At 37.1% G+C, this 14806-nt stretch overlaps 1 protein-coding gene across 1 annotated transcript in view; it reads right to left on the bottom strand.

The window, feature by feature from the left end:
- The window catches only part of LOC126890542 (pickpocket protein 28-like), a 96100-nt gene extending 81607 nt beyond the window's left edge, over window positions 1–14493 (bottom strand). Inside the window, exons 1-2 of the mRNA XM_050659550.1 lie at window positions 14315–14493; window positions 5026–5268 (exon numbers count right to left, since the gene is read on the bottom strand). Of these exons, the coding sequence (XP_050515507.1) occupies window positions 5026–5268; window positions 14315–14460 (389 nt within the window). The 5' untranslated portion in view covers window positions 14461–14493. The remainder of the gene's footprint in view (window positions 1–5025; window positions 5269–14314) is intronic.
- Between the last annotated feature and the right edge of the window lie 313 nt (window positions 14494–14806).

Here is a 14806-nt window from a genome sequence, read left to right as displayed (position 1 = left end):
TATGTCTCCATGCGACACTTGATGATTCTCAACAGAATTTTACTTGGGTGTGAAATTAGTGAGAAGGCCCGGTAGTTACTACATTTTGTGGTTATGCCTTTCTTATGAATGGGAGTAAATAGTGCGGTACACCAATCACTGGGCCATTTGCCGATTCTCCATACATGATTGCATAGTCTCCACATCAATTGGAGACCATGTTCACCCATGTTCTGTAAAATTTCTGCCGTTATGTCATCGCAACCAGGTGATTTATTTCTTTTAAGGTGTTTTATGGCTTCATCGACTTCAGACCTTAGAATATCTGGTTCTAGGGTTGTTGTTGAGACTTGCAGTGCTGTTATATGATTAATGTTAGAGGTTTCAGCTTTATAGAGTTCTGTGCAGTATTTCCTCCAAGTCTCCAGAACCGCATCCATATCGCTTACCATATTACCTATCTCATCATCTATAGCGTAATTTCTGGGTTTGAATTCCCGAGCCAGTAACTTTACTTTCTGAAAGAGATCTCTTGTTTCATTTCGATGTAAGTGGATTTCTACTTCCTGGCAAATGTTAGACACATATTTGTCTTTATCTTTCCGGCAATTTCTTTGGATTTCTCTTAATAAGCTTCGATAGTCGTTTAAATCAAAACTGCCAACTTTAAGTTGCCTTCTTTGTTCTATAATTTTCCATGTTTGGTCACTGATCCATGGTTTACGACTGCTGTTTTTTATAGGTTCGCGACTTTGCTTAGCTGTATCTAATATATCTCTTTTAAAACCTCCCCAGAAATTCTCGATATCATCTATGGGGTAGTACTTGTCCCAGTTAACACTGGGTTTATTCTTTCGTTGAAAGTTAAAAGTTCAGTCTCTGTAAATCCGGGAGTTCTAGGAGTGGGCTTGTGTTTGTTTCTAAAACGTATTCGGAATACAGCTACAAGGAGTTGGTGGTCGCTTCCACAATCTGCACCTGATGACTGATAATTTGATCTAATTTGTTGAGTAAAGATGACATATACCTTTAATATACCTTTTACAAAGGATCCTGTATTTTTTGGTTTAATTAAAATTCTAGAATTTTCCACGAGGTGCATACACAGCAACCGCAAAAATTAAATTTTTGGGCTGGTATTTTTCGTGTCTGGTGGGATCAATTTTTTACCTGACAGTGTAACTGGCGAATTGTATTTACAATTATTGGAAGACGTGACTAATTTTGCCTTGACTGATATTATTGAAAATGATCATTGTTTTACCTTGTTCATCAATATTTAAACAAAAATTGTCCACGGCTTTGGATTGGGAGGAGAAACAGCATCGAATAACCTTTACGGTAAGCAAATCTTTCCTAGATTTTTTTTGTTGAAATACTTAGAAACTAAAATAGAAGATCTACGTTAACGAATTGTCAACCTCCTCCTCCTAAGTGCCTTCTCTATTGAGGTTGGAGATCAATATAGCAAATTTCTCTCTGTTCTGGGCTTGATGGATTAAGTCATTTCCTGTTTTGTGGGTCCAATCTCTGATGTTTCGGAGCCAGGATTTTTTCGTTCTTCCTATACTTACCTTCGATTTTGCCTTCTAACATTACCTGAAGCTGCTCAAATTCCCTATGGCGCATTATGTGTCCTAGATATGACGTCTTTCTAATTTTGATTGTATTGACCAGATGAGGACGTGTGTTCATTATTTCCAGTACTTCTTGATTTGTAGTTTTGCTGGTCCAGCTTATTCTTAGCATTCGGCGGTACATCAACATTTCGAATGAATTCAGTTTCTTGACGTCATACTGTTTTAATGTCCAGGTCTCACAGCCATATAATAATAGAGACGACACATAACACTTTAGTGTTCTCAATCTTATTGTGACTGATAGCTTGGGGTTACAGAGCATTTGAAGCATGTTCATGAAGCCAGATCTTGCTATTTCAATGCGTCTTTTAATTTCTTTTGAGTGGTCTAGCTGACTGTTTAGCTCTCTGCCCAGGTATATGAAGCTCCTGGAACTCTGAGAGTTGATACCAATAATTTGTATGTTGGGTGTAATTTGTTCATGGGGCTTCTTGTAGAATACCATGATTTTGGTTTTGGAAAGATTAATATCCAAGCCCAGACTGTGACTTTCTTCTGATAGTATGGTTATCAATATTTTTAGTTGGTCTTCTGTTTCCGCTAATACTACGGTGTCATCGGCATATCTTACATTGTTAATGATAATTCCATTGACTCTGGCACCTTCAGGACGATCTTCAAGAGAAGCTCTGATGATATGTTCGGCATAGACGTTAAATAGTAGAGCGGACAGAATGCACCCTTGACGCACTCCTCGTTCTATATTTACATAATTTGTATTTCCGTTGTCTGTTCGAACACATCCTGTGTGGTTCCAGCATGTATTGCTTATTATAGCTATGTCGTGTCCGTCTAGCCCTACTTCTTTTAGCACCTCAATCAATTTTTCGTGTCTATTGTCAACAAATGCCTACAAATCACTCCGCAAATGCTTCGGAATGTAGATGAACGTTTCTAATAACAAATCTTTATCATTTTATGAACACAGGAGTTATCAGTTTCACCATTTGGCCAACTAAGAAATAAGAAATCAGTAACCTGCTAAAAACATTGATGTTAAAATTAATTCTTTTTTCTCATGAATCAAATAGAGTACCTAATAGGCCTGGATCCCGCGTACCAAAAAAATTTTATTAATAGCAAGCTGACAATTAGTTAATAGCTTAACGGTGTCTAGTCGGATAAACTTTGATGTACGGGAACACTGGAACACGGGAAGTTTTAATTGTGGAACAGTTTAAAAATTTGGAACGTTAGATTACGAAAACATCCCATGTATTTTGTCGGACAGAACATCCAATTGATTTGTTACCCTTTCATTAAACTCTCATGCAAAAATCAGACTGATATTACTAACCAACATGATTCCTGTCATTTGACATGTTCTTCGTGTTCCACTCATAAAAATACCCAGTTGGTGATAAACACTAGTCTGATTTTTGCATGAGAGTTTGATGCAATGGCAACAAATCGATTGAATGTTCTGTCCGACAAAATACATGGGACGTTTTCGTAGTCTGACCTTCCAAATTTTTAACCTGTTCCACAATTAAAACTTCCCCTGTCCCAGTGTTCCCATACATCAAAGTTTGTCCGACTAAACACCGTTAAGCTATTAACACATTTTCAGCTTGCAATTAATCAACTTTTTTTGGTACGCGGGATTCAGGTCTATAACTAAATTTAAAAATTTAAAAAGACTAATAATATCCCTATTACTGTAGGAATTGCAGGGGCTTTCAAATGATATCTTATTTGACCGTGACCCCCAACCCCCCAAGTGTGTCCCCTTTAAGCGGAATATTGACCTGTCGCTGGGTTTTTCATAACTGTTGTCGTAGCCCCTGATAATAGGTTTGTTGTAGCATCAGTTTCAAACGGTTTGAAACCATCAGCGAATAGTCGACCAGCGCTAGTAGAGGGGATAGCACTGGTGACTGTATTATGTTCTCTCACTGACCAACTGTTTGCTGACGGTTTCTGACTAGTTTGACTGTTTGCTAGAACAAACCTAATGTCTCTGTTTCGTTTGTGTTTGGGTCCGTCCACACTGTATGTACGAGCAATGGAATAAAAAACTAGTATGTATTTATTTGTTTCATTTTTAAAGAATTTAATAGAATACAGTTCGACAACAATTTAAGTATCACCACCAATCAATAAAACAAAACATAGTTTCAAAACAGTGTTAATTTAATTAACTATTCTAACTGGGAAATAAGCCACAATTTAACTTGAAAAAATGATTTTATTCATTTAATTTTATTGACGTTTCGACTTCCACATCGGACTTCGTTGTCAAAATACAAAATATTAATAAATTAAACCAAAATATTGTTGCTTAGTAAAAAATCCTTCTAGTAATTTAATTTAATCTGACTCATTTATATCGGCAATTCAGACATATATTATACATTTTAAAGTAGAATACTTTAAAATGTTATTGCCAATATTTATGAGTTGCGTTCCTGGGACGACTTTATTGAAAGGTAGTTCATTCGATTACATGAAATCAACATTAACTCAAGAACATCCGTCACAAAAGAATCATAGCATGTGGTCTGTCTTTAAAAAGACAACCACATGCAACGGTGACAGTAAAATTCACATAAAAATTCATATAAAAATTAAGACTAATCTAAATGTAAGAACAAGTGCTTACAATGTCGGGATAGCATCATAGTATTTTTCCTGGTTTTCCTCGTGATTTACTATGGAATCTCTAACACGAGAATTTTACTGTCACCGTTGAATGTGGTTGTCTTTTTAAAGGCAGACCACATGCTATGATTTTTTTGTGACGGATATTCTTGAGTTACAGTTGATTTCATATAATCGAATGAACTATCTTTCAATAAGGTCGTCCCAGGAATGCAACTCATAAATACTGTCAATATCATTTTAAAGTATTCTACTTTAAAAGGTATAATATATGTCTGAATTGCCGATATAAATGAGTCAGATTAAATTAAATTATTAGAAGAATTTTTTACTAAGCAATAACATTTTTGTTGTTCTGAAGCTATTTCCTTGTGGCATTTTTATGATTAACTGTTTATATGGGAAATAAGTCACAATTAAATTGAAACATACTTTTATTAATGTTTCGAAGCCCAAATCGGGTTTCGTTGTCAAAATACAAAATACTAGTAAAATAAACAAAAAGTTGGGCTTTGAAACGTTAATAAAATTATTTTTTCAATTCAATTGTGGCTTATTTCCCATATAAATAGTTAATAATAACATTTTTGCTTAATTTATTCATATTTTGCATTTTGACAACGACGTCCGATGTGGAAGTCGAAACGTTAATAAAATTACTTTTTCAAGTTATATTGGGGCTTATTTCCCAGTTAGAATAGTTAATTACAAAAATGCCACAAAGAAATAGCTTCAGAACAACATTAAGTGTTAATTTATTACTAGATTCAATTTATTAAGATAATTGTTTAAAACTAATACTTACTTTTCAGGATCAATTGATTCGTTTTCCCTATTTAATAATAAAAATTTATGGTAATTGAATTTGTTAGGTGTGGCTTTTGTTTCTGGACAAATAGTCAAAACAGGAAAAGGTGTTTGCCATATTGGAGTCTCCTTTGTAGCAAAACTTACAATTATTGGTGAATTTTCCCATTTAATGTATATACTCATGATTAGTGAAATGCAAAGAAATAAAGATAAAGCAATACTGCAAATCCACCATAATCTATGAAAAAAATTATATTTTAACTTATGCTAATAAAAGTTTAAATATGATAATATCAAGTATTTGAATTTCCTCGTTTGATCTGTAGACTCTCTTTAACTTGCAGATTGATTACGCATTTATAAACTGTTGTCAGATATTCTGTTTTACTTAGGATTACTTGATGTAAAGTTTCATTTTCATCACTAGGTGGGGAATCTGCAATCAGACACCGGAGGTAAACATGGCCCCGCTGTCCTTTTTTCGTCCGATTCTCAGTCGATCGCCATCATACTTCAGCTTCGCACTCATCCGGCCACCACGTCGTTTACCACATGCTGTCAACCTCTCCTTACTACCTCTGCGGGCCCAGCTATGGCCCTTGATACCTGCTAGAGCTGCATCTAGCTCCGGCTCTCCCTTCTCTCCTTTTATTGACAGCACATTTCTCACATAGTTGTGGATTTTGTCCCATCATCACCCATCCATCACCATCTCATCCACCAACTTCCTTCACCGACTCAAACACTCTCTCTATCTCATTCATTTCTCTTGCTCATCTGTCACACTCCAAAAGGATATGTGACACAGTGTCCGAAGCGCCACAATACAGACACTTATCCGATTCGGTTTTTTTGAATCTATGCGATCTATGCTAGTAGCTACGGTAGCTCCCGTGTCCTGTGAGCACCTGCGTCAGATAGTAGTCCAAGTGCCCGTACCCTCAGCCCAGCCAGATCCGTAGATTCGGTATCAGAGACTTCGTCCATTGCGCCACATCCTCAGTTGCAGCCCACTCGTCCTGCCACATCCCAGTGATATGGCCCTCTCCTCGCTTCTCACGTTCTCCCCTTGTACTTCCCTATTTCTCCACTGAAACATCCTCTCTCTCTCTCTTTCCCTCTCACACGTACACACACCAACACACGTAAGGGTGCACAGTTGGTGATACCTCACAGGGAAGTAGCAGACACAGTCCTGTAAGCACTTGTTACCCGCAGCAGACTAGTCCACGCCAAGAGCCAAGAGCCTTGTGTACGCTTGTATTTCCACAGCCGTACTCCAGACTGGTGCCGCTTAGAGGATAATAGATTGAACAACTCCGTGTAGAATCCTACTCCTTTCAGATTTAGGTCCCCCGATATTGGGCATTACCCACCCCAGCGCAGCCAATTTTCTGCCGCCTTACGGGTGACCTCCCGGACGTTCTCTCCCCAACTCCCATGTAAGGCCACCCTCAAGTAGTTGACGTATTTCTTATCGTGTATTGTGCTCACCCGCACAATCAAACACCATTTTATCTCTTTTTCTCGGGTCTTTAAGGACTATTGCCTCAGTCTTCTCTGCCTTGAGACTCAAAAAATGCTCATTCATGCAGTCCTGAATCAGGACACTTGTATACGATACTCTGGACAGGAGTTCCTCCCTATCCCGCGCTGCTACTAGCAGCGCCAGATCATCCGCGAACGCGAAGGGAGTGACCCCCTCTCCGAATTCATGGAGAATATACCCCATCTTGGACATAAATAGTCAAACGACTTACATGACGCCACTACATCTTTACGAAGGAGAAAAGATAGAGGAGGATGACCCCATCATATGCCGAGTTCCACAGCAACGGGCTAAGGACGGACCCCTGGGGCACCCCAGCCATAAAGTTAATAATCACGCCTCTCTCAACCATGATTTTTCTCTCGGCCAGGTAATCCCATTTAATATTTATTAAATATGCGGGGCAGTTCCTTACCGCTAGAGTTTCGCACGTCGAAGAGGAACAGAATCGCCCACTTGTTGCGGTCTCCCGTCCCCTCCACCGCGGGAAGCACCATCATCATCGCATTTACCGTACTCTTACACTCGCAAAATCCATGCTGCCTTGGTGACAATCCCCCAGATCTCTCTACGACTCATTCGATTCTATCACATAAAATCTTCACATAAAATTTGTTTATGCTCGAAAGAAGACAAATAGGCGAATACTTTAGCCTACTTTCGGTAGGATTACGAGCCTAGACTTTTTCCAAGGCTCGGGAAACACCTGTGCTTCAAGCAGGGCATTCATATGACCCAAAATCCACGCAGGCTACAATCGTCCCAGATATTTGACCGCCTCCTCTGGGGTAATTCCGTCTAGACCGGGAGCCTTGTGCGACTTAAGGGCTCCATCGCCGAAGCAAGTTCCTGCAGAGAAGAGTATACCTCGTTTCCCATTCACGTCCCTCCACACGCCATGCCAATTTACGGGAGGGAATAACTTTCAGACAACCTTGAGCTTCTCGTCCAGCGCCATATTGTACGGAGGGTAAGCTTTAAAATGCTTCATTACGATATTATACCCGTCCCACCAGAGGTGCTCATCCAACTTTCTGCTCAGATCTTTCCAGTGTATTTTCTTCTCGGCTCGGATAATCCCATTCAAATTCTTCCTTTTACCCCTCGCTTTTGTCATGTGTCATAGTAGCGTGATGAACTCTACCCTTAGTCTCTCAATTTCAGCATTCCACCGCTTGTTTAAAGCTAGAATATTATTATAAGTATCTGATAAAATAATAAAACTAAACAAAAAAGGGATCATTAGGATGCAAGAAACTAGAAGGCATCATTAAACATTAGAAAACTCAAAAACAACCATACAAGAGAAGAATGTACAGAAGTAATAAACAATAATTTCCCTAATATACAAGTGTGAATAATATTGAAAAGTCATGGACCACCATAAAAGATGATCCTAATTTTTGAAGATGTAAACAACACTTTTCTTCTCCAAATTAAAACAGTTATCAAGAATGAGTTAATGACGAAAGAAATATTAAAGATCATAGAATAACCGAAATAACATAACATAGGGTACCAAAATATACACAGCGAAATCCGTAAAGAAATTATAGCGGCAAGGAGATCACAAGAAAATTAAGGAAATTGCTGGTATCTTCAACAAAACACAAGTCACTCGTATACATAATGACCAAGATGAACTAATAATGGACCCTCGCGGTAGACTTAGTATTTGGAAAATGTATACAGCTACTTTTTGTTCAACGATCACATAACACAAAATGATACCACAACTGGGAAACTATTGGTGTGGCCCAGGTATTTTAGAAGCTAACGTACATGCTACCAAACTATGTATTAAAAAATAACAAAGTCCCAGGACCAGATGGTATTTGTGCCTATGTGCAGTAACAAGAGAAAATCGAGACAGTATTGGATCTACTCAAAACACTACGTGAGAACTTCTGCAAGAGCCACCACCGCCCTAATAAATCTAACGAACCACATTTTAAAATTCTCTTAAGAATATTACATACAAGATTATTTATGAAATGTGAAGGGGTCAGTGGCCAGAGTCAGTTTGGTTTCAAAAATTTTCTGATTATAGAATATACTACATAAGTGTATAAATACAGAAATAATATATACACATGGCATAAGAACACTAACCTTTCGTGATGGTGAAGTTGTACTGATATTGTACTCCTAGTTTTTACTAAAAACAAGTGGTATTATTAAATAGTTTTTTAAAATTAAAGTGTTTATCTACTAGATACTACTACGTAATAACGTAATTATTACTTTATTATTGTGAAAAGAAAACGTCAAATAATAAATATACACCAACGTTCAATCAATTTGTGAGGTTAGCTAGCATACGGTTGGTTTGTCACTTACCAGAGCCGGACTGAAGCTTTCGCCACCGCAGCTAAAATGACTTCACACAATGTTAACACACCTTCCGATCTAACCAGTCCAGTAAATCAACGTTCGAATATCACAAACAGTTATGCATCAGCCGCTTCAAACTCTTTTCCGAGTAAGACCCAAGCAATTGTATTTAGTTGTATCGATAATGCTAAACTGCAGGATTATTTAATTCCGTTGGGCACAATAATCAACCCAAAAAATATTATTTTTTCATCTATATTATCTCATAATAGAATCTGCATGTATTTGGCAAACAAAACCGTAGTAGATAATTTCATGCAACAACATGGCTCTATAGAAGTACTCGGCGAAATTGTAACAGCACGGAGACTTGTCTCTCCAGCAGAAAGACTAGTCTTGTCTGGTGTCTGCCCGTCAATTCCTCATCAAGTATTAGTTGAAGAATTACAGAATATTGGTTTAAAGCTTATTTTCCCAATAACATTTCTGAAAATTAGCTCAACTCTTCCCGAATATAGTCACATATTGAGCTTTCGGAGGCAAGTTTATGTAAGCCCTATAACATCACCAATTCCAGATTCTATTCTAATAAATTTCGACCAAACACCTTACCGCATATTTTTGTCACAAGGTACACTCACCTGCTTTATTTGCAAAAATACAGGACACATATCATCCCAATGCAATAACAGTTCAGTAACGGAATCAACTCATATTGATTCAAACAATGAAGTACCAAATCAAACAGACCCAACAAGTATATTACACAAGTTACCAAACACTCAGCAGTCATCAAGTTATGCATTATCAAATCCGAGCATATCACCTACACCTACAAATCTCCATGACCAAGAAATTACTAACACTCCTACTCATAGCAACACTTTCAGTCATCCACATTCAGCGGCAATACCGTTTTCACAAACTCCTAAAGCAATATCCTCCAATCTATCAGCACCTCTTCCATTAGATACAACTGCAGAAAACTCCAATAAAACTGATACATCACCACAATTTTCCGAAACAACCATTTCAAACAATCTTACAATCAAAACTTCAAGCTCGACTTCTGTCATTACCAATGAGTCTGCTCCAGTACTTCCAAAGGTAATAAAGCCACAACATCCAAGTGAAAACTCTAATAGCACTTGCGAAAATGCAAGTTCTTCCATAAAACGCAGTATTGGTGAGATCGATACTCCTCCTTCAGACTCAGCAATTTCATCACAAAATCTGTTTACAAAACCCAAATCTTCTAAACCAAAAAAACCGCGCTCATCTAAAGTCCCATCTACACGGGAAACTCTTGAACATTTTATTGATAATCATACCCCACCATTCGTTTTAAATTACCACCAATTGTCCTTACTGATTGATAATGTCCAAGGCTCCCCCGACACTATTAGCGTCGTTAAAGAATTTACAACTGATATGCCTGGTTTACTCTATCTTTTACAAAGCAGCTATCAATATGCAAATGATAGATCTACAAAAACTAAGTTTACAAAACTTCAAAAGAAACTTCATAAACATTTAGGGAAAGAGATTTCTGACTTAGACAGTGACTCTTCTGTAGATAATTGCTCAGTATCATCTAACTCCGAATCTGTTAACAACATTCAACTCGATACTTCAATGGAACATTGATGGATTTTTCCATCGTCTTCCTATGCTACAGCTTCTTTTTTCTGAATATTCTCCAGATATTATTTGTCTACAGGAGACAAACTTAAAGGCCAATCAGTTGTACAATTCAAAACATTTCACTTGTTTCCGCAAAGACCGTACAGATGCAAGTCGTGCAAGCGGTGGTGTAGCGATACTAGTAAACAAATCCATCGAGGCGGTACAAATTCCAATAGTCAGTGATTTGGAGGCCGTTGCTATCAGAATCACATCTACCAGTTTAGTATCTATTTGCAATGTTTACCTTTCTTGCGACATACAAGTAAGTTCTGATAGCCTTTGCAGGTTATTAGAGCAACTGCCACGTCCTCGTATAATTCTAGGCGACTTTAATGCTCACAACATAATTTGGGGTTCAGATCACACATCTGCCAGAGGTTCAAGTATTGCCGATATCTTAGATCAACTTAATATAAATTTTCTTAATGATGGTAGCCCTACAAGGTTCAATATTTCAACAGGGTATTCCTCATGCATCGATTTAACTCTTTGCGACCCAAATTTAGCTCATTGTTTCAGTTGGGATGCTCAAACCTATACATATGGTAGTGACCACTTTCCAATCCTAATTAGAAACCATAATTATCCCTCATCAGGTCCCATATTCATATCTAAGTGGAGAATAAAAAATGCAAATTGGCAAAAATTCTCCGAATATATCGATAATAATATTTCCAGTTTGGATATAACAGACGATGTGAACTCGAATGTAGAGCAGTTTAATCAACTTATCTTAAGCGCCGCCCACAAATTTATTGGTAAATCTAAATCTGTTAAAGGCCGATGTCCTGTACCATGGTGGAATGACAGTTGTGCTACAGCAATCCGTGAAAGTAAATCAGCCCTAAACCGATACAAAAAACATAAAACACCCGAAAATAAATTAAAATTCAAAATGCTAAAAGCAAGGGCACAGCTAACTGTCAAAACTGCTAAACGATCTTCATGGAACAAATACACATCGGAAATTAATAGCAACACCCCCCTCTCTGATGTCTGGAACAAAGTTAGGAAAATATCTGGTTTCCACACTTCATATAACTTCACGGGGCTAAAAGAAAATAATAATTTCATAACATCGAGCAGCGATATTGCAAACATTTTTGGAAGAATCTATCAAGGCCACTCATCGAATCAACAGTATACCGCCAATTTTCTCAAAGCCAAAGAATTCGCCGAACAAAATCCCATTTATCCGTTTGAAGCACAAAATAATTCATTAAACCATCCGATCTCTCTTCAAGAGATAAACTCATCTATTCTTAACTTGAAGGACTCTAGTCCTGGGCCTGATGATATTCCTTCAGCATTTCTGAAACATCTCCCTGCTTCAGCCATAACGTATCTGTTAAACATATTCAACAGAATTTGGCTTCACTACCAATGGCCAGCTATTTGGTCAAATGCAATAGTCATTCCTCTCCTAAAAACTAATAAACCTAAATATGACCCAGAATCATATCGACCCATATCTCTGACATCAACAATCTGCAAATTACTAGAAAATATTGTTAACTCCAGGCTCTCATGGGTTTTAGAAAATTCTAATTTCTTAATCTCCGAACAAAATGGCTTTAGAAAAGATCGGTCAACCACAGACAACATTTTAGACTTGTAAAGTGAAATACATGAAGCTCTTGCTACAAAACAAAAATGTGTTGCTATATTTTTTGATTTAGAACGTGCATTTAATAAAGCTTGGAAGTACAACATTTTGAGACAACTTCATAAATGGAATATTCAAGGTCACTGCCTTGCTTTCATCCAAAACTTTTTAAATAACAGATCTTTTCAAGTAAAAATAAATAATATCTTTTCAAATATTTATAGTTTGGAAAATGGTACACCCCAAGGATCCATACTCAGTCCAACACTATTTCTGGTAGCAATAAATGACATCATCAAAAACATTCAAGCACCCTAACAGGCTCGTTTATACGCTGATGACCTAGTGGTATCTATTAAAGGTAAAAATATTTCCTCAATGTCGTCAATTCTTCAAAACTTTTTAGATACTCTCGAAAATTGGTCCAACTTTACAGGTTTTCAATTTTCAATAGAAAAATCAATAGGAGTTGTATTCTCTTCAAGCCCCTTGCCATAACCTCCTAACCTAAGAATGTATGAGAAACAGCTGGAGTTTAGAGATCACCACAAATTCTTGGGTTTAATCTTCGATTCAAAGTTAACATGGAAAAATCACATCTCACAACTCATCCTTTCCTGTAATAAAAGATTAAATGTATTAAGATCTCTCTGTAATAAAAACTGGGGCTCAGACCAATCCACTCTACTCCTCCTGTATAAATCTTTAATACGTTCTAAGCTAGATTATGGAGCAATTGCCTATTCCACTGCTAATCAATGTCTACTGAAATCATTAGATATTATTCATAATAAAAATGTTAGATTAATCCTAGGGGCTTTCCAAACTACGCCTGTATCCAGCATTTATGCTCTTTTAGGAGAACCATCGCTACATCACCGCCGCATGTACCTCGCTCTATCACATGCAGCCTCAGTTGCTTGCAATATTTCAAAGCCAATATATCAAAACACTTTTACAAACAAATATGTAAACATATTCCAAGATATTCGCTATACTAAAAAACCATATTACGAAAGAATTAAATCCATACTTCAAAACCTAAACATTAATTTTCCGGAGGTTTTCTCCTCGGATATTAAATACCCCGAGCCTTGGCTGATCGATTTACCAACCTGTGATGCATCTCTGGAGTATTTCGATAAATCTAATACACACCATTCTCTGATTCGTTCCAAGTTCGAGGACCTCATAAATAAGTACCCCGACTACCATAAAATCTACACAGATGCGTCTAAGTTCGAAGACGGTGTGGGGGCATCAATCGTTTCTTCAGAAAACAATCTTCTTTTTCGTTTACCCCCAGCATGTAGCACATTTTCAGCTGAACTCTACGCCATATACCGTGCTGTGAAACTTCTTAACGAGCTTACACTCACCAAAGCCCTGATCATAACAGATTCCCTTAGCTCTCTAAACTCATTAAAACACATTTTTCCGAAACATCCTTTTGAAAAGTTGCTAAAATACCAGCTTTCCCAAGCTCATGAACATGGAAGAAGCGTTCAATTTGTATGGGTTCCCTCACACGTCGGAATAACAGGAAATGAAGAAGCTGACAGGACTGCACGAGAGGCAATTTTAAGTGATTTTTCGGAGCCGATAGACAAGTGTGTTTCCAGTGACTTAAAAGCTTATTTTAAAAATAAAGTGTTGTGTTTGTGGCGAAATGAGTGGTCTCAATCTAATTCTAAGTTAAATAAAATAAAAAATAATGTGTCTCAGTGGTTTCCATCGTCGCGCAATAGACGAGAACAAATTGCGGTTGCGCGTTTACGTCTAGGACATACCAGGTTAACGCACTCTTACCTTTTCACAAAGAGTAATCCACCTATATGCGATCAGTGTAATGTCCGATTAACAGTCGAACACTTTTTAATAGTTTGTAGTAAATATGACCAAGAAAGACAGCGCTACAAGATCCCAAACGCTCTACCACAGGCTCTAGGTCAAAACTATTCCTGCGACAATATAGTTAAAATTATCTAAAATCCATAAACATTCTGTACAACCTGTAGTTGTTTACTTTTGTTATTTATATTTTGTTCCGTCGCTAATAACCTTTTGGTGGATGCGACTTCTTTTTCTAATAAAAAAAAAAAAACTAACCTTTCGTACCACATTCTTTTTTCATTGCTAGCTAAATATTTTAATCCATGAATGGTACTATTTTGGCAGTATTCCCTAAAGTATAATGTCAAATTGGAAGTAAGTTTATCTTCTGGTGCACTTTTAGTAATATCTGCTTCTGTCATTATTTTCTAATATATTCTTTTGACTGAAAATATCTACAATAAAATAAAGACATATTTATTATCCGTCTCATATACCACACACGTGTAGAGGTGGAACGTCTAAGAGCTTATTAAGTAACCCTCAGAATACAATAATCTGAAAAAACATGTTTTTAGTCAATTTTTAGACATACCGACGGGTTTTTGACAAAGCATGTTAAGCATCAATTTTCCGAAAATGGGATTTTTATCTTAAATGGTTCCTTACGATAGTTTACAGCTGAGTCAAAATTATTTTTCCCATAATAGTGCGGCAGATTCGTGCAAATATTTATAAGAATTGCACATTTAATGATACAAGCATATA

Source organism: Diabrotica virgifera, chromosome 8, assembly GCF_917563875.1.
Source record: "Diabrotica virgifera virgifera chromosome 8, PGI_DIABVI_V3a".
NCBI classification, from domain to species: domain Eukaryota; kingdom Metazoa; phylum Arthropoda; class Insecta; order Coleoptera; family Chrysomelidae; genus Diabrotica; species Diabrotica virgifera.
The sequence above is the reverse complement of the archived record's forward strand: the minus strand, read 5'-3'. Positions and strand labels throughout refer to the sequence as shown.